This window comes from Lepus europaeus, chromosome 10 (genome assembly GCF_033115175.1).
Source record: "Lepus europaeus isolate LE1 chromosome 10, mLepTim1.pri, whole genome shotgun sequence".
Taxonomy (NCBI): Eukaryota; Metazoa; Chordata; class Mammalia; order Lagomorpha; family Leporidae; genus Lepus; species Lepus europaeus.
The window spans coordinates 92,282,468-92,308,260 of record NC_084836.1 but is presented as its reverse complement, the minus strand read 5'-3'; the positions used below and the strand labels follow the sequence as shown (position 1 = coordinate 92,308,260).

The 25,793-nt window shown below is 37.7% G+C and overlaps 1 protein-coding gene across 5 annotated transcripts in view; it reads left to right on the top strand.

The window, feature by feature from the left end:
• PLCB1 (phospholipase C beta 1) overlaps window positions 1-25,793 on the top strand; it is an 848,015-nt gene that overhangs the window by 613,060 nt on the left and 209,162 nt on the right. For all 5 annotated transcript variants that reach the window (XM_062203876.1, XM_062203874.1, XM_062203875.1 and 2 more), the window contains exons 13-21: window positions 2,909-2,993; window positions 4,298-4,475; window positions 9,109-9,176; window positions 11,358-11,454; window positions 13,283-13,367; window positions 16,044-16,168; window positions 20,111-20,265; window positions 22,639-22,803; window positions 24,859-24,958. In XM_062203876.1, the coding sequence (XP_062059860.1) occupies window positions 2,909-2,993; window positions 4,298-4,475; window positions 9,109-9,176; window positions 11,358-11,454; window positions 13,283-13,367; window positions 16,044-16,168; window positions 20,111-20,265; window positions 22,639-22,803; window positions 24,859-24,958 (1,058 nt within the window). The remainder of the gene's footprint in view (window positions 1-2,908; window positions 2,994-4,297; window positions 4,476-9,108; window positions 9,177-11,357; window positions 11,455-13,282; window positions 13,368-16,043; window positions 16,169-20,110; window positions 20,266-22,638; window positions 22,804-24,858; window positions 24,959-25,793) is intronic.

Below are 25,793 nucleotides of genomic sequence, written 5' to 3'. Positions count from 1 at the left end.
TGAGGTCCTGCAATATTAACACCTTAGGTGATTCTTTATTTTTAAATTTATTTTGTTTATTTGAAAGACTGAGTGACAGAGAGAGGGGAAGAAACAAATTTTCCATCCACTGGTTCAATCTCCAAATGACCACAACAGATTGGGCTGGGCCATCTTGAATCCATGATCCTGGAGCTCCATATGGGTCTCCCATATGGGTGGCAACAGCCCAAGTACTTGGGCCATCTTCCTATGCCTTCCCAGGCACATTAGCAGGGAGCTGGATCAGAAATGGAGCAGCTAGGCTTGAATCTTGGCTTCAATATGGGATTTAGTATTGCAGGAGATAGCTTACTTAACCCCACTGCACAACAAAACCAATTTTGATCTTTTTATTAAAATGCTTTATTTATTTGAAAGACCGAGAAACAGAGAGAGAGAAACAGACACAGAGATTGTCTATCTGCTGGTAAACTCCTCCAATGCATGAAACAGCTGGGACTGGGTCAGGCTCAAGCCAGGAGTTGAGAATTTGATTTAGGTCTCTTTGTAGGTGGCAAGGATCCGAATACTTGAACCATCATTGAGTGATTCTTTAGTGGACTTGAGTAAGAACAATGGCTCCAGCAAAATCCTTCTTGGGACCTGATTTGGGGACTGCCCCATAGAGCATGCCTGCTTAGGGGATACCTGAGCAACTCCCTGAAGTTCTTCTGCTGAAAATGCAGTTCCCCAAGAATCCTGAAAGTGTGGCATTAGGATAAAACCCCTCTCTTTCGCTACAGAGCTCTGCTCAATGAGAATATGGGGATGTCAAGTTCCAACACTCAGGAAAACTGTCATCTACATCAGAACCTGTTGACTTATTTTAATCTGTCACAGCAGTTTGAACTTGAATGTGCATCAGCATCACCAGGGCGGGGCAGGGGGTTGTAGGAGTGGGGGGGCTTGTGCTCAACCTAAGCATCCTACATTACCATCATCAGGAGGCCTTGTCTCCCTGGAGACTCTGGTTCTGAATGCACATTTCTAACAATCTCCAGGTGATTTCTTGCTCCCGGTTCATGGCCCAAACTTGGAGTAGTAAAGCTCCAATGTGTGCAACCAACAGGATCATTCTGTGACAGTGAAATCAAGAGTCTGGGCAGTTTTTCTCTTGTACAACCAAGGACATATGGGCCCAGCAGAAATGTACTTGTCTTGGCTGCAGTCATTGACCAAGAAATTATCACTGGAGCAAGAGTATCTAAAATTGAAGATGCCTAGGGTAGCTTCTGCAAATTCAGCCACTTCTCTGCTCCTAAAGGTCTCATGGACACAGCTGATGAGGGTTGGTTCTCTGATGAACAGTTGTTCTCTCTCCTAGATACTGCTCTATGGGGAATATGGCAGTTGATTCTGAGCTGCACATAAGCCATGGGGTAAAAAGAACTTACCAATTGAGAAAAACACGATGAGAAGACACAAGGTGGTTATGCAAGGGTTTGCAAAGTCTTTGAATTCCTCCTTTGCCCTTCCTGACAGTTTCAGGAAAGCAGTAAATTTCAGGGTTCCTAGTTGAACCCTAAATAACTCTGCATCCCTAAGACACATACTTTATATTTTTAAAAAATGGGAAGAATGTTTTCCCCTGTGGACCATTGCAATATGATTTGAATCTACCCCCTACCCACCCACCCACTCTGGTGTCCCCTTCCCAGAAAAACAATATAAATCCATAATCCAGGGTTAACATTCATGAAAGAGGAAACCAAAACAAGAATCACATTTTACAATCAACATGAATTGTCAAAAAGAAGGCTTTTCATCACTGTTCCTATTCTCAGAACAGTCCTGGTTAGGATATATGTATTATCCTTGCAGCGTGTAGAGATAGCCATTGGGAATCAGTTCAACAGCCTGTAGATCAAAATCAGAGTCCATGAAACCTGAAGGGATTGGATATCTTTGAATGATATTTAGCATTCCACAGAATGAGTGAAAAATTTATTATATTTTAAAAGGTCAAGGAAAGGAGGCATATTGCAAGAATAGGATGTTCCCTTCCATTAACTGTGTTTACAGGTTACTGGGTGCACAATTTGCCCAGTGTAGCTGGCAGCCACAGCCTCCTAACAGCAAGATCATCTTATGTTCACTTGCTCTTTCAACATTTGAAAGGTGTTGGCATCCATTAATTCACTTCTCAGCATCCCTTATCCTTTCCAAGAACAGTTATCCTCCTTGTTTATAGATCCAGAGCAGTTCAGAGCCTGGAGCTCAGCTCAGTGAACCCCACAGCTCCCGGCATTTTCCCGTCAAATCAGCTTCCTGCTGAAATATTCTCAGGTTAATATCAAGCTGCTTGCTGCTTTGTCGCTTCTCAGAACTCCCTCTACAAGTGGACACACTGTCTGTCCTTTCCTCTTCTACATTTTGAGTCTCCCTGCCTCTCTCTCCTCCTTGCCTCCCTCCCTTCTCTTTCCCCATTCACCTCCCTCCCTGCCTTCTTACATCCTTCCCTCCTCTCCTACCTCAACATGGTTCCAGTGTAACTCCCTGTCGATTTGAAAAATTTTGCCTGAGAATTCATGAAATTCAAGCCTCATGAAAGACAATTCATATCCAAGTGTCTTACAACTGACTTAGCATCAGGCAGTGAAACAAAAGGGTCTGAGTCTAACTCTGGGATGTGCAAGCATCCAGCAGCAGGCAAATGGTCAATGTCCTTTCCATGTCTCTGCAGGTCAACCCTAGGAATAGCCTACCCAGGCCAATGCCTGCACCGTCCGCCTGTGTGTGTTATACAAACTCACATGAGTCTGGATAGGGATTTAAAAAGATGAAAAATGATCCTGAATGTGGTTTTGAAAAAAATGTCTGTTTTTTATAACCTATGACACAAGGCAAGCCTCCCTGCTTTTCTTCTTTCCTTCTCCCTCCCCCATAGCCCAAAACAGCAAGCCAAGATGGCAGAGTACTGCCGACTGATCTTTGGGGACGCGCTTCTCATGGAGCCACTGGAAAAATACCCGGTAAGCCTCTGCAGGAATACACCAGTTATTTATGGTTGGGGGTGAGGGGAGACTTACTCACTTCCTTTCCATGTTTATATTTCTTGGTAAGATTAACATACTTGAAAATGAACTCTTTGACCAAGGGCATACCAGCAATGGGCCCCACTGAAGGTTTAAGACATTCATCTGTTGTCTTCCTTTTCCCAGTCTTCTTCCTCCCTTGCCGCCTGACATGACTCAGTCCAACGTGCAGAATTCCCTGCAGTTACAGTCAGCTACAGAAAACAGTCCAGGAGAACAGGGCTCTAAAATTGCCCAGGGAGCCTTGCCACTTCCAACTGTTTTGCGATCCCTGCAGGTGTTGCAAAGACTTCTCGTCTGGCCCTGTTGACTGCTTTCCACTTCTTTGCATGCATTTTTTTAGTGGGGGCAGAACTGAGACCTCTTCTTGTCATGGTAACATAGCTGCTTTGGGACAGAACCATAGCAGAAGTATCCTAAAGTAATCTCTACCCTTTTAGACCTTTTTACCCAGTCTTCAACACATCCTTAAATCAGTTCATGCTGGTCCCAGTCTCTTAACTCATTGCAAGCACAGAATAGAGGAGTAACTTTGGAGAGCTCAATAGATGTTCTAAAAATAACCTGTCTTGTGGGTTGCACACAGGCTCTCTGATACAGTATCTAATAATCCTCTCATAGGAAATTGATTTTCCCATTAGTGCAAGTGTGAAACACAAGAATACGGCTTGAGAATATGGAAATTTGAATCTCAGTGCTAGAAGGAAACCTGAATCCCCAAGTCCACGTTGCTGATACCAAGACACAGCTGAATGGATGTGGGTTTTTGCTGTTTTCAAGCTGCGTCTGAAAAGTTGACTACAGGCCCAATTAGAAGCTACGACCTGTCTTTACCAACTCATTCCACCAGTGCCTGGCTTTCTGCCCTTAGAACTCAGGCCAGGGCTTTCTTATCTGTCCTGTGTCCAGATGGTTGGATTTATGTGGTCCATCGGAAAACTCACGGAAGTTTGAGTTTAGTATAGCAAATGAACCAGTACATTTCTTCTATCTTTTTCATGTAAATTTTATTGTAGAAAAATAAAAGTAATTAAAATAAATCCTTGATGTCTATATTGAAAAAGAAAGCTATGGATCAGCCTCCCTGCAGACACACTTAGAACAGATTAGTGAGCAGGGTGGAGGGTAGGACAGAGTGAATAGAGACTCTTAGTATACAAAGCTGGGCTGGCTGGGGGTTTGGTGAGGGAATCTGAAAGTAAGGAGCAGTATTTTGAAAGAACATGTCTGTCTTGTCTTAGTTGGAATCTGGAGTTCCTCTTCCAAGTCCTATGGATTTAATGTACAAAATTTTGGTGAAAAACAAGAAGAAATCACACAAGTCATCAGAAGGAAGTGGCAAAAAGAAGCTCTCGGAACAAGCATCCAACACATATAGCGACTCTTCCAGTGTGTTCGAGCCCTCATCTCCTGGAGCCGGTGAGGGGCTGGTGGGATCTCCTACTGGTGTCCTGTGTGGATTTAAGAACTGCTGCTTGGAAATTAGCTTAGAAGGACTTTTAACTCTCTCTCTCTCTCTCTCTCTCTTTTAAAAGAGTTTTATTTATTTTTGTTGGTTCACTCCCCAAATGGCCACAATGGCCAGAGCTACGCCGATCCAAAGCCAGGAGCCAGGTGCTTCTTCCTGGTCTTTCATGTGGGTGCAGGGGCCCAAGCACCTGGGCCATTCTCCACTGCCTTCCCGGGCCACAGCAGAGAGCTGGACTGGAAGAGGAGCAGCCAGGACTAGAACCTGGCACCCATATGAGATGCCAGCGTCGCAGGCAGACGATTAACCTAGTGTGCCACGGCACCAGCCCCAACACCCTATCTCTTAACAGTGCTGCTGAATTGATTTTCTGTGGCTGCTACAAATGTGGTGGCTTAAAATGACAAAATGTTATATCTTCTACGTCTGTCCATCTGAGAGCCCACCAGGGCATTCCCTGGGCTAAACTCAGAGTTTCAGCAGGGCTGCATGCCTCTTTGGAATCTCTGAGAAAGAATCTATTTCCTTGCTTTTTCCAGCTTCTAGAAGCCACCCACATGTTTTGGCTCATGGCCTCCTTCCTCCAGCTTCTAAACCAGAAATGCTGCATGTGAAGAACCTTATCGTGTAGTCACATTTCCCTCTGTAAGCAGCCAGGAAATGTCCTCTGCCTTTAAGTGTTCACATCATTACATTGGACCTATCCAGTTAGCCCAGCATAAGCTACCCCTTCTCAAGGTCCTTAATCAGCTCTGCTGAGTACCTATTGTCATACGAGGTAAACATATTTGTAGGAAGCCATTATTCTGACTGCTTCGCAAACCAAATAATCTGAATTTACCATGTGATTTTAGGCTTCTTAATGGGAAACATTAACTAAAGGACTGGGCACAAGACACTCACTGATTACATTCTTTCTGATGGCCTACTGGATAGTTTTGGGCATTTCAATCTAAACATATTTTACAGAGCTTTTTAGAAATGTGAAATGGTGCAATTACTTTAATTATCTATCAAAGCCACAAAGTGATGCTTATTATCATTCCCTTAGCTTTTAAATTTAGGTTGAATTAGATTGTTGTGGCTGATGAGAAAATAATTCAAAGTGGTCACTCATTTCCTTTCGATTATTTGTAATTTAGTCTAATTTATTTTCCAAGTTCAATCAGCATCTTGGCAATCTAAAAACTGCAATGCAAAGTTCCTCTGATTGGAAGGTGATTAAGTGGCACAAACTTTAAGCTTAGTTCTAGGAAGTTCTTCAATTAAAAGTTTAGTTTACATAGGAACAGTCACTACGGGAAACTGTTGAGCAGTATCTAAGAAAGCTGGGCATGTGATCCCTAGGAATAGGTTGTGTTTAACCAACAGAAATACATATTGATGTTTAGCAGGAGACCTGTTCAAGAACTACTAAGAATATCCAAACACTGTAAACCAGCTACATACCTACTAATGGATAAGTAAGTCACCGTTATGTTCACACAAAGGAGTAATATGCAGCAATGATAATGTTTACAGCTATATCTGAAAAAACAGCTGAATCATGTAATGCTGAGCAAAAGAAGTCAATTATAAAAATATATACTTATATGTCATACTATTCCATCTATCTATATATAAAGTACAAAACCCAAACACTGATCTGTACTGTTAAATACCATGGTAATGGTTACCCAACTGGAAGTAACCAAGGAATCGTATAAAGACTAGTAATATTTTGTTTTGATATGGTGCTGGTTACTCAAACACATTCTTTTGCTGAAAATCCATTGCGTTATATGTTAAGACATATTTTCCTGTACATCCATCATATATCAATTTAAAAATTTAAAATAATTTTAAATTAAAATATAAATTCTAGAGTAATTAGGGGAAAAGAAGCTTACCAAGACTCTGATGAATCTTCTATTTTTCTCTAAATTGTCATTTATTTTTCTTGTTCAGATTAACATCCTTATCAACAGACGTCATATAATTGTTTTAAAATGTTCTGTAGCTCTTGAATGTGTATTTCAAACATTTTTACACAATTCTGGCTCTTTTTTAAAAATGACTTTTGTTCTCAATGAGAATATTCTTTTTGAAATTTTCAAATGAATGTCATTAAGAGACCACCTATTTCCTGACACAGTTCTGTCCCTTGAATGCCAGTGAGCAAACCACGTCTTCCTTTGCACATGGGTACTTTACCATCTGCTTTTTCCACTATCTTTTCCCTTCCTCTTATTAACAGGACGCATAGCACACTAACGATTTTTGCAGGCCATGAACATGATTGCTTAATACAGAAAGAGCAGCAATCTGTTAGTAATTTGGTAGATTTCCTAAGTCTGTTGTGCAATCATTATTTATTTCATTGGAAATTTTGTACGTTTTAATATGTAGGTAGACCTTTGGATAAAGGGCACTGCTAATTTACCATTTGATTTGTAGATGTGTGCAGTATTGGGAACTCAAGTAACTTGAAAAACATGAAATGGATCTCATTTCAAAGCCAGTTGGCTTATCATGGCCCCTGTTGGCCATTTGCCCGGTCCAAGATTCAGCTCTTTGACAATCTACTTGTCCTAAAGAACTAGGGCAATGTAAGATTTTTTTTTTTTTTAATTCAACAAGATTCACTCAAAGTCCCTCCAGAGACTTATGAGGGAATTCCATAAATATGTACAATTATTGTGTATCAGTTTCTACATTGATAAATTTTTCCACGTCCTCTTAGGAAGGAAAAGCTAGATCCCTGTGCTTATAAGATTCAGAAAGGGAGAGAAAATCTTTCTTTCCTACATGGGTCAGTGAATGACTTGCTTGAGTATTAGAAATGACTGATACATTGTGCCACATGAAACATTTTATGAAATGTTCTACCAACAACTCTTAAATTGTTTAAGATAGCCTTTTATCTGATTTAAAATGTAATCAAAAATGTAAAACTTGTATCAAAAATTTGGTTGTAAAAATATTTAAGTGGAAATACCCTAAAAGAATGTCCCTTTAATATAGTAAGATACATCTTCTATCAAAAGGATAATTGAGTCACCCTATTAACTAACAAAAACATCAACATCATAAAGTGGGTATATGTGGCTTTCTTAAATAAACAAGCCATAAATAATAACCCTTGTTGGTCTCAAAAATCTTTTCCCTGTAAAGTATTTCATGAGTATTGCTCATTGATATTATTCAGTAATTTGTCAGCCAAATTAAAACATCTATAAGCTCTTGGACGTGGTCACTGAGTTGTTGATGAAGATTGAGTAAGGCTGCTGACTTTGAGGATGGTGAGATGGTTGGAGAGGTACTTTGCAAAGGCAAGTTACCCCAAAATTGAGCCTATGTTGCCATCTACTGAGCTGATTGTGACATTGCATTGTATGAACTCAGAGATAAAAATAAATCAAATTCTATGCCTTCACATTTTACTTGAAAGTATTTCTATATAGCTGATGTTCCTTGGTCTAACTGAAGCCCAGACACATGTGATAGTATAATTCTTCTGTAAATGTGAATACTATTATGATTATTTAACCTAGTAGAAATGTGCACTTAGAACAATCAATTGAAATCACTTTATGTTAGCTAAATATAAAGCTGAATTGTCTCTGATTGAGTTAGATTTCCAAGCATAATGATTTTTAAGGGTTCACCCATTTTACCATTCCCTTTTAAATGTGATGTCACCATTTTCCAAGATGTGTCTGTTGTTTAGATGGTAGTGTACCCATACAGAAGCTTACAGACAAATCACAGGAGGGTACGGTGAGTTTCTGCATTTGTGTTGCCTTAGCCCACAGTTCCTGCCCCCATTCATTTCTTCTTCTTTGACTTCTGTGAAATCCCCTATGTTCTTGAAAGAGGTCAATGCAAGGTCACTGACTTGTGCGCTGGCCAAGCATTTGCATTGAATAGTCAGGGCTTGAGAAAGGAAGGGAAGATTTGGAAAAGTAATAACTTATCAGTTTTAGGGTCATAAAAAATTAACTTCCCTGAAAGAGGATATATATATATATACCAAAATAGGAAAAATATATCCTAGAAAGGGAACTATATAGGATTCTGTATGTTTTTTAAATCATATACAGAAAAAGTGTTAAGAAAAACATTTTTAGAATTTGGAAATTTTAAATTGAATTTATTTGCAAATATAATTTAGAAAAAAAATTAGTAGCCAAAATGTTAGGGACCAAATGTCTACTCTAGTAATTAAAGTGCCTGTGTCCCACATCAACTTCCAGCTCCAGACTCAGCTTCCCATCAGTGTACACCCTGGAAGGCAGCAGAAGATGGCTCCAGTAGCGCTTCTGCCACCTACAAGGGAGGCCCAAATTAAAATGTTTCTGGCTCCTGGCTTCAGCCCTAGCCCAGCCCAGTTCATTTGGAAAATGAACCAATAGATGGAAGATCTCTCTGTCAAATAATTAAATAATTTTTAAGTATTCTTAGAAACTAAAATCTAAAGCTCTCAAGCAATAATTTTGGAGAAGAAGGAAAAAAAAACAACATTGGAAGAACTTTTTAATATGTGTTACAAGAGCTTTGAACCTGTTGATATTGATGTCATGACCTGTTATTAAAACTTGACAGGGGAAGCTGACACAGAGAGTGATGATGATGATGATGATGATGACTGTAAGAAATCTTCAATGGATGAGGTGAGTTTCTAGGGATTCTAGTCCCTTGAAATTGCACTAATTTGCCTGGACTGGTGAAACTTTCTGAATATATCTCATGGTTACTGTCTGCCATCTAGTGGCAAAAAGAGTTAATGTGTGCTCTCCAACCACAGCTTCGATTTTTGAGGCAATTTTTGGATTTTCAATTGGTCCAAAGTCCAGGGAAGATATAGGGTTGGGGGCAAGTTCAGAAACATAACATTAATTTCATCATAAGCCTGAGCTTCATCAACTCAAAATATTAACTTCACAGGACATAGAAGAAAATCAAAAGCAAGTCCATTGGAATTTTAGTATTTCCTTTGGTGGAATCCTGGTCAGTTTATACTGGATTTGCTTTCAAATATGTTGGAGAGTACCTGTCTCAGTGCTTATAGCTTTGAAATTTAGTTTAAAATACCAAATAATCAGATATTTGTACTTGTTCTTCCTCTTACAGTCATTTCCTTTAATATAGTCTAAACTTTTGATTCATTATGTTCCCCCCAAAAATTTCTACTTAATCTCCAAGAAGAAGATCTTACAACACCTGGAAAATTATATCTGCCTGAGGGTAATTTCAATTGTATATGATTTTAGTCTGTGATTTTTGATCATTTTAGAACTGTTTTACTAATTGGGTAGTACATTTGGAAGCAGCTATTTCCCAATTGACATTTAACCTAAATATTGCTACCAGAACCTACAAAATAAAAAATGGCTCCATGAATTATTTCTCCTAAAGATGAAAAAACATACTAGATCAGTCTACAGAGGCCTGTTTTGTGCCGGTATTGCCGTATTGATTTTCTTCATTTAAAACTGTATCGGGGTGGGCATATGGTCTGTTGTTAAGACATGGCTTGAGCTGCCCACATACCATATTGCCTTTCCTAGGTTCGTGTCTCAGCTCTGCTCTGTGTTCCAGCTTCCTGCTATTGTACAGTCTGGGAGGCAGCAGGTCTTACCTGAAGTCTTTAATGTCGTGACTATCCACATGGGAGACCTCAGTTGAGTTCCCGGCTCCTGGCTTTGGTCTGATTCAACCCAGGCTGTTGTGGGAGAATTTGGCAAATCAACGAGCAAGTGGGGGATATCTCTGTGCCTGTCTGTCTGTCTGCCTTTAAGTAAAATAAACCATTTTTTGAAACTATATGAAATCATATCAAAGTGATATGCAATGGTAGTAATAGCTAAAGTGCCATGAGAATTTACTATGTCTCAGGCACTACTCAGAGCTCTTTCATACAAATTTATTTATCTAGTACCACGAAAGCCTTTTATACTCTTGGGACTGATTTGATGCTAATTCCAAAGATGAGTAAACTGGGATACAGAGCAGTTAATTAACTGTGGAAGATTGCAGAGTTTCTAACCAGCGATCTTGGGGCTTAAAATCAGACACTAACAATTTCCAGTTCATCAAGTGGCTACGTTCACAGTTTTCCTGTGTAGTTCTTGATTCATTAACTTAGCCATCATCTATGGACCAACTGCTGTGCAAGTTGTGCTATACCTGAGTGATACTCAGTTAATATGAAGTCAAATTCTCTCATTAAAATGCAGATTCTGACTCCAGAGACCTCCAGAGAGGGGCTGGGGTCCTGTGTTTCAGCTCTCAGGAGGTGCTGATGCTGGTGTTCCTAGTCCACGCTGCCAGCCACCACCAAGCTTCCCTCCCCACACCCCTGCCTTTTGGAAAATGAGGCACAGGCTGAGCATCCCTAATCCCCAAATCCAAAACTCAAAATGCTCCAAAATCCAAAGCCTTTGAGCATTGATATGATGTCACAAGTGGAAAATTCCATACCATGAAACTTTGTTTCATGCACGAAATCATTGGAAATACTCTGTAAAAATACCTCTAGGCTTGTGAAGCATTAATAAATTTTATGGTTAGACTTGGGTTCCATCCCCAGGTTTCTCATTGGGTATATGCAAATATTCCAAAATTGAAAGCATGTCTGATTCCAAACATTTCAGAAAAGGGACATTCAACCTGCATTTTTTTTTTTTTTGCATTTTCTTTCTCCTGTAATGAATTTTATATTGGTAATGATCATTTGCAGAAGGAGAAAGAGAAATTTCTTCTGGTTTGAGTCACATCATCTTCTTCCTGGGGAGAAAAAATAAATGCTAATTCTTGACTCTGGAAATGTTGTCTTTTATTCCTGATTACAGGGGACTGCAGGGAGTGAGGCCATGGCCACAGAAGAGATGTCTAATCTAGTGAACTATATTCAGCCAGTCAAGTTTGAGTCATTTGAAATTTCAAAAAGTAAGTTTTGTTGGAGAAAAACCCCTAATGTAGAATTTAGTGATCGTATTTTAAATACAAGGTAATTTGACTAAAGAATATTATCACTGATAGAACTACCCTTGCGGAAATCTTAAATAAGCTGACTACCTTGCTTTCTTTATACACACATATATCTTTGTAACAACACAATAGGATCCACCCACTATAGGTAAGTGACAGTGTTGGAATAAATTATCTACCCATTTTCCAGAAAGGAAGCAAGTAGAGACTGACAAGCCTGATAATAAGAAATGGAACCAATTCACTTGTGTACCATTTGGTCACCATATTTTGTAAATTTGGGAGAATAAGTAATTAACTTGATATCATTTTGTGTTTTCCCTTCATCCAACTACACATCCACACTGGATGCAAAGAAAAATATCATCTCAGCTCTACATAGAGAAAAGAACATTTTTCTTAAAGTGCCCTTTATATTTACATGGAAGTATAAGATGCCATTACATTTAGAAAATACCAGGACTTCTTAGTTGCTTAAAAATATGTCCATTTATAAACTGAAATCCCGCCTCTTAAAAAGGATGGCTTTACAGAGCCATCGAAATCTAAGCTTCTGCATAACATACTAATATTTATATAATTTTGTCCAGAGTCTCAATTTCATGGCAATTTGGTATCTGTATCCCTATACAAAGAACTAATTTCCAATATTTCAACATTTTGATGTTAAGATTACTAATTTTTTATAAGTGGTTCAATTTGAAGCATGCTATAAAGTAGTTATAGTATTGTGACTTTCACTGGCTGCAAAATAAGTTTTCCTAATTTATTAGTCAAAAGCTGCTAGACACAGCCGAGTGTGAGCAGGTGTATTCAAGTAATCAGAACCAGTCAGACTCACAAACATTTGTTATTATATAATTTCATCATTTTAAAAAGATACTGAATATATTTTACAAAGACCTATTAACGTTAATTAACAACTGTGCTTAAAACAACTGTACTTAAAAATAATTAGAGGAAAGTAGATTTAGGATGAACCAAAATGAGAGAAGTCAGGATTTACCTTCGAGAAAAATGGCGAAGTTGAGGAGAGGGATAAAATTTTCTAGGGATGATTAGAGAAAAATTCAGCTTTAATTTTGTAATGGATGAAGAAGGAAAAATGTCTGAAAGATGATTCATTTTTAAAGATCATTTTAAAGCTTTCCAAGAAATGTAGCCCCCACAAAGGACCTATTTTCAGTACTACCTATATTGAAAGACACCATAAACAAAAGTAAGTGGTTGGAATCAACAGATTGGAATAAGATATTTAGAACACATATATCTAAAAAAAAAAAAAAAAAAAGCTATGGACTTTTGATAGCCTCTATATGGGATTTGACTAACTGCTGCACAGCTGATTTTTTATTGAGAAGGGGACGGAGAAATTCGCTCTCAGTCTTGCCAAACTAATTGGAGGCTTAAATTTCATTTTCACAGCCTTACAGGTGTTCAAGAACATTGAGACCTCAGCACTTTCCTCTCTCTGGCCTCTGTTATCTAATGTGAAAATGAGGTCATCAGACCAGAAAATATCCAGGGATTTTTCTGCTTTGAAATGCCATAATCTAGTATCACAGTAATTGTTTGAACCAAAAGGATAAATACAAACTGAGAAACTGACCTTGTGGGTGGAATGAGATAGCCAGCATCTATCACAAACATGTGGTCTCTTGTGAATCCCCAGCACTGGCCCTGAGAAACCAATCTGGATGCATCTTGAACATTTGCATACTTTTTTGTAATGTTATAACTTATTGCATTTTATTTTTCACCTTCTTGTTGTTATTATTTCACTCAGAAAGAAATAAAAGTTTTGAAATGTCTTCCTTTGTGGAAACCAAAGGACTTGAACAACTTACAAAGTCTCCAGTGGAATTTGTAGAGTATCCTTGATTTGACTACTTAACTAAATTAAATCCGTGAGTTGTTTGTTTGATAAGCAGAAAGATGCCTAAAATGGCTGGGAGTGAGAAGTAGTTTAATTTCTCATATGTAATGCTGAATGGGGTCCTTGGTCTATGGAAATGTGAACTAGCCTTGGAATAAAGGCATCACAGGTGATGATTTTACAAGCTATGACACAATGCTGGCCCTGGAAGCCTGAATTTCAAGGCTACCTTCACACCATGAAGCTCTGTGTCCTTTGGCAATTTGTTTAATCCTCACATCCCTCATTTGTAAACAGAATAATTGTATTAGCTTTATGATTTTCTGCTTGCATTAGGTGCAATATATATAAGGTGGTGTCTATACTTTACACATATAAGATGTAAGATATGTAAATACACATACTTTTACACACCTGGTGGGCACCTTGCATAACTGACATGTAATATATGTCCAATTAAAAAAAGTAATGGGGCGGGGGCTGGCAGCATGGCTCAGCAGGTTATGAGCTTCAGTTTGAATCCCGGCAGCTCCACTTCTGATCCAGCTCCTTGATGATGCACCTGGGAAGTATTGGAAGATGGCACAAGTACTTGGGCCCCTGCCACCCAGATAGGAGAGCTGGATGGAGTTCCAGGTTCCAAGTTTCTGTCTAGCCCAGCCCTATGTTTGTTTGTATGTGTGTGTATGTGTCTGTTTCTTCCTCTCTGTGAAACTCTGCCTTCAAATGAATAAAAAAATAAATAAAAGTAACTAGGACGCTGATTACAATAATATAAATATATATTACTAGTATTGGCTTTGTTGATACTATTAACAACAAAAACTTTGTTATTATCCATGTACCCACATAAAATGAAGCATTCCCTTAAAACCTTTTTATAGGCCAGTGCCGCAGCTCAATAGGCTAATCCTCCGCCTGCGGCACCGGCACACTGGGTTCCAGTCCCGGTCGGGGCGCCAGATTCTGTCCCGGTTGCCCCTCTTCCAGGCCAGCTCTCTGCTATGGCCCGGGAAGGCAGTGGAGGATGGCCCAAGTGCTTGGGCCCTGCACCCGCATGGGAGACCAGGAGAAGCACCTGGCTCCTGGCTTCGGATCAACACCATGCGCTGACCGCAGCGCACCGGCCGCGGTGGCCATTGGAGGGTGAACCAACGGCAAAGGAAGACCTTTCTCTCTGTCTCTCTGTCTCTCACTGTCCACTCTGCCTGTCAAAAGAAATAATAATAAAAAAAAAACTTTTTATAAAATACCACTAAATATCCCAAAGACCTCCCTTTCATGAAGTCAGTCCTACATTAAAAGTTAATTTGAAAACAGTAAGAAAATTAGAAAATTTAAACTCATAAATGAAATCATGCCATAAAAATAATTTTTAGTAGTATTTATTACTAAGAGAACTTTTATTATGTATGTCTTAGCTCACCTCATCCTCACAATAGTCCTGTGATATAGTAATAGTTAAATCTACTTAACAGATGTGGAGACTACAGCACAAAAAAACTAAAATAACTTCTCCAACATCATCTACTAGCAAGTTCCAGAGTTAAGATTCAACTCCATTTTGCCTAACTCAGAACTTAGCTAACTTCTGTGTTTACTAATAGGAAGTAGCCAGAGGGACTGCTGGTGTCATGTATTGGGTTAAGCTGCCACATCCTATGTCCCAGTGCTGTTTAGAGTCCTGGCTACTCTGCTCTTCCAATCCATTTTCCTGCCAATGTGCCTGTGAAGCAGCAGATGATGGCCCACGTGCTTGAGTCCCTGGCACCCTTATGAGAGACTCAGATACAGTTGCCATCTTCTAGATTCACCCTGGCTCAGTCCCAGCTGGTGAAGCCATTTGGAGTGTAAACCAATAGAAAGAAGATATCTAGATAAATAAAACTTTAAAAATAACAGTGCAGCGTTCTTCCAGAACAACAAGTTTCTCAGGCTTGCATTGTGGCATAACAGGCGGAGCTGTTGCCTGCAACACCAACAACCCAATGGGTGCTGGTCCAAGTCCGAGATGCTCTACTTCCAATCCAGCTCTCTGCTAATGCACCTGGGAAAGCAGCAGCAGATGACCCAAGTCTTTAGGCCCCTTAACCTATGTGGGAGACCTGTAAGAAGCTCCTGGCTCCTAGCTTCATCCTCGCCCCGCCCCCACCATTGCGGTCATTTGCGGGGAATGAACCAGCAAATGGGAAGATCTCTGTCTCTGCCTCTCTCTGTAACTCTCACTTTCAAATACTTAAAATAAATCTTAAAAAAATAAAAAAGCAGCCGCAAGCTTCTTAGGATGGAAAACAAGTGATGATAAGAACCAAAATATGAAACCAGGTTAGAAACTTCTCTGCTAGATTTATCTTGCTGTCAGTCATGAAGAGTATCATCCTCTCCCATGACGAACAACATTCCAGCTTTCTCTTGTGCACTTAACCATTAAGCGCATCCTTAACAGACTCCTAAATGTCACGTTGCCTTTGACTCAGCCATTTTTGGTACTTCAACCAGGCTCTGCAGAGGCAATGCTATGTTTAATCTGTGAGAGCCCATCTATTTCACTTCTTCAGAAAGGCTTTTCATGTTTCACTCGCTAGCCCCATGAGATCACGGAGGGTAGACTCTCAGCTAATCATATGAACGACCTTTGTAATTGCATTCACTACTTAACATGATGGTCCAGATACAACAAAATGCAGCTAAGCAGGATATATCCAAAAGGAACGCGTGTGGATTCCTCCAATTACATGCCTCAGCTCTTCTGGAATGCCGGCTGTCAGATGGTTGCCCTTAACTTCCAAACAGTGGGTAAGTGGCCCAGTTCATACTTATCCTTATACTCTTGAGGGTCCAGAAACCATTCTCCCATAATTGCTAGAGGGGAAAAAACATCATCAGTCTTACTTGAAAAAATAAATAAAAGTGAATTTCAGTGAAGCGTATATCAATGCCAAAAAAAATGAATTTTGAAATTGAGAAATTTTCTTGAGTAATTGATAAGTAGGTTTTTATTTGTACTGGTTTTGCATTACTTTTGAAGAATGATTTTCATACTTTTTAAAGTAGTATATATTTATTATAGAAAAATGGAAAACTAAAAGAAGTACAAAGAAAAAATGAAACTGCCAGGAATGGTACTACTTTAGAGATTCAATACTGGAAATTTTGGCTTTGTGATCTGAAAGTCTTTTTTTGTGTGTATGTTTACATGCTTTTTCACATAATTTCTTGAAAAAATATATACATTTGGTGCTACACAGAAACTTGAATTTTAATAGCTGAATATTAAGCATATTTCACAAATCACTAAAAACTCACATTCTATCACTAAATACTAGGGAATATTTTCTACTATAACTAATGCTCTGAAAACAGTCTTGAATTATCTCCTAAAGTTCTCTTGGAAAAATTCCTAGAAATAGAATGACCATGTTAGGAAATGTGGAAGTTTTAACAAAGCATCTTTTTGCATATTGTATAAAAAATTAAAATAAAAAATCTTAAATTTCTCCTCTATCAACAATGTATGATAGGAGGTGGCCTTTTTCATTTAACTTATTGATAAAGTATTATCATTAAATAATAAGATTTCAGAGAAAAATGTGTTAACTCATTGTTTTATTTCTTTCATTATTGTTTACATCATACATTTAAAATGTCTCATAATTTTTAATTTTCTGCTTTTATGAAATGCCTATTTAGGACTGTTTTTAACTTTTCTAATCATTTATAACAGCGCAATTGTATAAAGGACATATTGGCTGTTATTCTGAGAAACAGAGAAACATTCATTTTATGAGGTCAGGTTGGGAGAGGTTTTATTTACAGCTCTTGGTCTGCTCTTATGATGGCAGCCTACCCACCCCAGAGTTTGATCCATCATTACTCCTATTTCTGTCTTGCTTTCTTTTTTATTGATAATTTAACTTTTTCACCCATCCAAATTTCATTTTGACATATTGTCTTGTGAAAATAATCCTTTTTCCCTAAAACTATCATCCCGCTGAACTGGAATTACAACTTAACAAACAAAACCTTTTGTTGTTACTGTTAATTTGTATCCATTTGTATCCATTTTTTCACTTTACATCCTTTCCCTTGACAAATTTGTCTGCCTTCCTGGATGCAAGCAGTCTGTTTTCATTATATTTTATAATGTGGCTTAATACTGGAAGTGGCAGATCTCCTGCATGGGTATTAATTGTCAGTTCTTTTCTTACCACTGCCTATAGAATTTCTGTTTAGTGTAATTGTATTATGTTTCCCTCACTACCACTAACAAATACATTTAAAAAAATATTAAAGTCATTTTAGGGGCCAGCATTGTGGCACAGTGAGCTAATCTACGACCTGCAATGCCCGCATTCTGTAGGACCTTTGGTTCGAGACCTGGCTGCTCCACTTCCAATCCAGCTCTCTGATAATGTACCTGGAAAGGTAGTAGAAGATGACCCAACTCCTTGGGTCACTACTACACACTTGGGAGAATTGGCTTCAGCATCCAAGATGATGACGCCCTTTTGGGCCTGCCTCCCTCCCTCTCTTTCTCTCTTTCTTTCTCTCTCTCCAATTAAATAAGTAAATCTTTTTTTAAAATAATCACATTAAATTTATAAATGTATCTGAAAAAAACTGATGTCTTTAGTTTTTACTTATTCTATCACAGAAAAAATGCTTTTCTGTTCATTTTAAAAATTCTTATATTTAATCCCTCAGAAAACCACTTGCTTTCTTCAGTGGTCTAGTTTCATTGAATTAAATCTTTTTCCTTTTTTACATTATATTTTTAACAGATTTTTCTGGATATTAGTATCTGTATATTTTTAAAATAATGTATTTTATAAAATGGTTGTTATAAGGTATAATAACAGTCTGTTTTTGCCAGTAGATTCTACTGGCTTTTTCAGACAGACAAATAGTAATTTAATTGCATCTAATTTATTTCCCTGCCTTATTGCTTTGGACTGGCTGATCTAGAATAATGTTATACAGTAATGATGAGAGTGGGCATCTTTATCTTGACATTACTAGGAACTTCACAATTGTTATACTATCCAGTAGGATGTTGGTTTTAACTTAGAAATGCCTGTTCTTTAACATACTAAAAAGTAGTCATTTGGCTTAGTTGACTAACAGTGTTTTAAGCAGTTATGTTGAATGTTACCAAGCATCTCTTGGGATGATCATATGTTCATCTTTGTTCATAAATGTGATAAATTTTATTAATAGATCTCTTAGTATGTATTTATCCTTATGTATCAAGGATAAACTCTACTTAGTATATATTATTTTTAGAACATATGATATGCTAATGTAATTTATTAAGCTTTTGAACTTAATATTTTCAAGTATGGTAGGTCTACTTTCTTTTTTGATATTTTGTCCAGCCTTGGTGTCATAGTTATGATAAATACTTTAATAAAATGAGAGGGAGAATTTCTTTGCTTATTTTCTCTGCTCTAGAAATGACTTGTTACATTCAATTTAAAATAATTCTATCTTCACATCTTTATTATTGACATAAATAGAAATAAATCATGACACAGGTAATCTGGATCAGCTGACAACTTCCCAGATTCCTTATAAAATATATATTTTTAACCCTAAGAATTGCAGTAAATGTGAAGATTCTACTGATAGACTGAGTCTTGGGAAGATATTGATCAGTAACTCTTGTTCATTGTCAAGAATCAATGTGTAAATAACATTGATTGTAAATAATCACAGAAATGCACATTTTTTTTAAAATCTTTTTTTCTATGAAATAAAGAATTACAGAATCATCTGTGAGTGGAATTGGGAACATCTATCCTCAAACACATGCCTTAGTAGAGCATAAATTAGTTTAATGAGTAGGGGTTTAGCCTAAAGTTGAAGACACCTACCTCCCATATGCAAGTAGCTGGGTTCGATTCCTGGCTCCAGCTTCTGACCCTTGCAGACCCTGGGAGACAGCAGTGATAGCTCAAGTTACTGGGTTTCTGCCTTCCATTTGGAAGACCTGGATTGAGTTCTCAACTCCCAGCTCTGGCTTCTATTTTTCAACTTCGGCCATTAGTCCAGCCCCTCATTGTGGGCATTTAGGGAGTGAGTCAGTAGATGAAGACCTCTCTGTTTGCCTCTCAGATAAATTAATACTTTAAAAAGATTGTTTCATTGGTTTAAGCTTTCTGAAGGACACTTTATCAAAATATGTGCATATATATTTGGCCCAGAAATCCCACTCCTAGGAGAAGCAATGATGGTGTTTTCAAAGTTGTCACCACAATGATGTTCCATAAAACATATGGTCATTTTACTTTTTAGTTGTTGTTTTTATTTAGTAAAACCTTTAAGATTTTTACTATAATGTAAATTTAAGAATGTTATCTCAAGAAAATAATAAATGTTTAAAAAAGTAAAAAAATAGAAGAAATGTAACTCAGAATGGGCTGAATACATTTATTCAAATGTATCTATTCAAAGGGATTGTACCCAGCTGATAAAATTAAGCAGAAAAATATTTAATGGAATCAACATACTATATGTGAAAAATATATATGAAGTGGCACACTGGCAATAGTTATATCTGAAATTAGGGATTACAGCTGAATTTTTTAAATCTGTGTTTCTTACACTTCAGTGAATAATTATTTCTTTTGTAAGGAGAGCAGTCACACAAATGGACTGTAATACCATCTCAATTTACAATCTTACTTTCTTGTTCTATCATAAATGCATTTACAGTAAGATTTGTATTTTTATATTCAGACCTGGCTATGCAGATAAATATGGGGATGTATGAATACAATGGGAAGAGTGGCTACAGATTAAAGCCAGAATTCATGAGGAGACCTGACAAGCATTTTGATCCTTTTACCGAAGGCATTGTGGACGGGATAGTAGCCAACACTTTATCTGTTAAGGTATGTACACCCTAACAAAAGCTAGATCATTCTCTACTTTGCATAAATAAGTGTTTTAATCTAAAAAAAAAAAACCTAAATACCTGTTGAAGATCTTAATAGTTTTTGCAGGCTGCTTGAATGAGATGTAGTTAGCAAAATGAGTTGGTGAAGCTTACCATGGCCAATTCTCTTTTTATGCAGATATCCCACCGTGAAATTCACATGAAAGTTAGTGACCCATATTTGAGAGATCTGGCATTTTGTACTCATGAGTTCCAAACAAAATTAGAGAAAAAAATCCCGCTATAAGTTATTAAATATTGAACAAAGGTTTCTAGTTTTCACAGCATGGTTTTGAAATGCTACGAGAATGTTCAGAGATTTTGAAGCTTGTATTAATGATATGAAGGAGTTGTCTTATTAAGTATGAGTTTGTGACCCTAAAATTAACTCCAAATGATTTTTCTCCCAGCCTTAAAATTTAAGTTACAATAGGTATATTCTTTGTGAACTCAGAAAATATTATTAAGGCTATGAAATGTAAGTTTGTTTTTAAAAAGAACTTTATATAGAAATTCTGTAATTATTTGGTGTGGAGCTAAAGTTTCATTTATTTTTTAAATATCATTTATTTTCTACTAATATGATAGAAACTTTTGGGGGGGTCATAGATGTTCTTTCTGATTAACTTTAAAGCAAGGTATTTGAAAAACTATACAAAAGTATTCGGTAACATTTTCTAGCTAAGCAGCTGAACCCATTTTCATCTTAAAGTTATATCATTTTATATCAAAGATTTAAAAATAAAATTCAATAAATTACTTCACAGTTATGTCTTTGAAATTTTTTTCAAGTCAGATTTATAAAGAGTAATGTGGGCAGAACCAGAGCTTTACAATCATGTTTATTTTAGGGAATTGTTTTCCACCAAGGATAGTTAGTTCTGTCATGTGTGATTGAGATAAACATATAAGCATTATGCATAAAGAGAATGCTGTTTTAAAATCCTTGTCAATTGTTGTAGATGCATCAAACTCATAATATTTTTACTTGTTTGCAAGTTCATCCTGTTTTTTCCTTAATTGCTTGCATATTTTTTGTCTTGGAAATTTTGTGACATTGTAGCCAGTTTCATATAGCAGGATAGTAAAGGAGAAATAGTTGAGTCCCAGACATGTGTAACCTGCTACTTCCATCCAGAATGGATTTGCTGTCCTAGAACTGTCAGTATCCCCTGAATGGAGAGGCCACACTGTAATACAGTCCTTCCTGACTTGAACATTACAGTGAGAGCCAAGATGCAGCTCATTTCTGTCCCGTTGTGTCTTCGTTTTAATTTTGTGACATAGGCTTTATACTGCCAGAATGAACTTGTGAACTCAGACAACGATCTGTCATTCTGTCTTACTGATGAGAATGCTGTGGTTTAGTGTCAGTAATTTAGTTCAGGATTCTTCTTTGATCAGACATCTTAAGCATATAAAGGATTTGGTGCATCTGATTTTCCAGTGGGACTTACATAACTTGGACGTTTCAAACATGTTGTGAAATGCCTGCTAAGTTCTTAGTTCTTGTGTAGATCTTCTAGTTCAACTAAGAGATTGTTGCTAGCAGGCCTCATGAAAGAAGCCAAAGACTGTAGCCAAGGGAAATGAGTTGTCCCTAGGACTAATTCAGGGAGCCTTCCCAAAGCCTTCCCTCTAACTTGTTCGGAAATTCTAACCTCATCTGTATGCAGTTGACTTTGACCTAACATCCTCTGATGGCTGTATTCATGCCTCCGTGGTGTCTGATTTCTGGCCCAGGCATAATCTGGGAAATTCTGTCCCTTTTGCTGACTTGAGTTTAGGAACTTTGTTCCACTTACACAACCTAGATGAACCAGGTTGTCTCCATCAGCACCTGATCCCTGGTGTTTCCATCTCTGGGATAAAGCAAGTTTGCTTTGCTTATTTGCTTGTTTGCTTTCATTAACCTGTATTATGACTGATCTCTGTGATGATGAAAATTAAGTTAGGAAAAGAGCCAGACCTGGGAAACATTTTGTGGATGTATAATTTTAAAATCTCTTTTAATTCCACTATGCTCATTTGTTAAGTAGTGAGGCAAAGGAGATGGCTAATGGGGTGAGTAAACTGATCTTAATGGTTTAAAGCAGATTCTTCTCATTTATTCCTCATATACTGCTTTCTCTTATTGACTCTTAACTGTACAATTTTCAATATTCCTGTACTAACTCCTTAAGGAAAAGAGAAATTACATTTCTACAATGGCTTCTATTTCATTTTGCTTATTCTCCAACATTCACCTAATAGCATTTATACCTCCTTAATGTATTCTGTTATGTCTGTGTTGTCCATTGATCAAGACTTCCTTTTCTATACTTTCTAGATTATTTCTGGTCAGTTTCTGTCTGATAAGAAAGTTGGGACTTACGTGGAAGTGGATATGTTTGGTTTGCCTGTGGACACAAGGAGGAAGGCATTTAAGACCAAGACCTCACAAGGAAATGCAGTAAATCCTGTCTGGGAAGAAGAACCTATTGTGTTCAAAAAGGTTGGTCTCGTGTTCTTGGCCTGAGATGTAACTGAGTTTTCCAGGTGTTTTACACTAACCAGAAATAAAATGAAATAAGTTAGCAATTATTTGCTGCTTACCTTGAGAACTTGCACATTTTTAAAGCTATACCATTTTGGAAGTCACCCTGCAAACTCTCTGAGATCTCTGTTAATCACTTCCTTGGATTTTTAGAATTGTACTTTAAATCAATTAATTCTAATATATCTCATTTGGAAGACCAGAATAACATGTAAGTTTAACTCAGATCATCGCACAGTATAAGTGTTCAATGATATATTTTCATTTAACTCCAGTGAAGCAGAGTGAGAAGTAGGGAATGACATGGTAGCTGACAGGAAGCAACTCTATACTTCTTTTAAAAACAATGTTAAACTCATGACTGTCTTGTCTGGATTCTTTGGATAGAGTTAAAGTCTTTTACACCAACTGGGTCTTTCTGTCTTTACCATAAAGCAAATCATCTTCACACAAGCTTATCACCTAAGCAGTTCTGAAAATAAGACACGCAGAAACCAGAGTAGACTTCCCTTTGCTTTTAATCTGGTCACGATGTCTACAAAGACAGTCTTCTGCAAACAAAATGTCTATATGAAAGCTTTTCACACTCTGCTTGGCTCTCATATGCCAACTGGGTTTAATAACTCCTGGAGTTAGTATGAATAGTCCATAAGTAAATACTTTATTTATTTATTTATTTTTAATTTTTATTTTTTTTATTTTTGACAGGCAGAGTGGACAGTGAGAGAGAGAGACAGAGAGAAAGGTCTTCCTTTGCCGTTGGTTCACCCTCCAACGGCCACCGCGGCCAGCGCGCTGCGGCCGGCGCACCGCGCTGATCCAATGGCAGGAGCCAGGTGCTTCTCCTGGTCTCCCATGGGGTGCAGGGCCCAAGCACTTGGGCCATCCTCCACTGTACTCCCAGGCCACAGCAGAGAGCTGGCCTGGAAGAGGGGCAACCGGGACAGAATCTGGCGCCCTGATCAGGACTAGAACCTGGTGTGCCAGCGCTGCAAGGGGGAGGATTAGCCTATTGAGCCGCGGCGCCGGCCCATAAATAAATACTTTAACAACATTTAGAAAATGTCTGACACTGCAAGTATTCAATAAATGCATTTACTGTTATAAAAATAAATTTTAAAGAGATAGTTGATTTCATATACATGATACGAGATTAGAAAACTGCATACTCCAGATATTTCATACAGGAAATAAACAAGTAATTACTTGTTGCATTATTTGTAAATTTTAAAATTTATGAAACAATTATATTTTAAAAGGATCCTGAAAGCTTTTTTTATAAACCTTTTCTTTGATGGTAGAAAATCTATTTGCAAAAAAAATAAATAAATAAAATCTATTTGCTTTGAAAACATAAGAGTAAAGATTAGCATAGTGATAAGAAAACAAATTCTTTGTTTAAGCATAGAATTTGATCATTTCTATCTTTGAAAATGTTGATGTAAAAAAATGAACTATTTACACAATTATTTATTACTGATAGAGAAACAGAAGAAGAAAGAGAAAAAGAAACCTTATCCTCTGATTCATTTCCCAAATGCCCCCAAATAGCCATGAGTGGGCCTGGCTGAAGCCAGGAACCAGAAATCTAGCTCTGCCACCTGGGTGGCAGAAATCCACTCACTTGGGCCTTAACCTACTGCCTCTCAGGGTCAGGATTAGCAGGAAGCTGGAGTCAGGAGCCAGAGCCACAAACCAAACCCAGGCACTCCTACTTAGGATGTGGACATCTTAACCGCTAGGCTACCTGCTCATTCCCAGTGAGCTGTATTTTTAACAAATGCCTTCCTGCAACAAGGTGATAAAGTACAGATAAGATCCTATGTCTGGTAACCATGTATTTTTCTTTTGAAAAATTAACTCATAAGCAACAGCTTATTTTTTAATCAAATTAATTAAGTAGAAACCTCTACTTGGATTTGGAAATGCAGAGCCGAATTGAACAATACTTTTCTAACTCTTTCATGCAGTTGTTCATTCTCATAACCGGGTATGACCTTCATGTTCCCATAGGTAGTTCTTCCTTCTCTGGCCTGCTTGAGGATAGCAGTTTATGAAGAAGGAGGTAAATTCATCGGCCACCGGATATTGCCAGTGCAAGCCATTCGACCAGGTATGGATAGTATGAGAAACTTGCTGTCAAAGTTGCAGAGAAAATTATCACCTCCTTACCTGAGCATTAAAAATACTTTAGGAAGTTCTTCACTGATTTGTAATTTTGTTAAGTAACTAGAGCTGTAAGATTATTTAAATCTGGCATTTTCATGCTTTTGTGACATGGTACAGTTTATTAATCAACTCTTATCACAATAAACCTGTAGAACAAAGTTGCTGAAAACTTACATACAAGTCCAGTCATCCCTTAGCACTCCAGGGTATTGTATCCAAGACCCCTTTAAATACCAGAATCCAGGGAAGCCCAAGTGTCATATCAATGGCATAGTATTTGCATATAACCCAGTAACTTCCTTCTGTATGCTTTAAATTATCTTGAGATTCCTTGTGATATCTAGCAACATAAATTCATGTGAGTAGTTGTTACACTGTAGTTTGGGAGATAATGACAAGAAAACATGCCTGTCTGTGGACAGATGTATTTTTTCCCTCAAATATTTTCCATGTGTGTTTGGCTGAATAGGTAGATGCAGAACCCATGGATATTTGTGATTGTGCTCATGATTCCTTGGATTGGCAAATTTTGGGTGATTCAGCCTGGGCACCAGAGAATAGCTGTGCTTTGGGTTTGGGGTTTAATTACTTCCCATGTGTGTGCATTTTGAGGCCAGACTGAAGGGGCAGCAGCATCTACAGTAGAGACTTTCCTTGCCAGTCCACTGTAATGCAAGAAGAAAAGTCTAATCCTGCACTGCATTTTAAGCTCTCCTTATACCACATCATTAACATTCCATTGGCCAAAATTGAGCATATGCCAAGCCTGAGTCAGGACA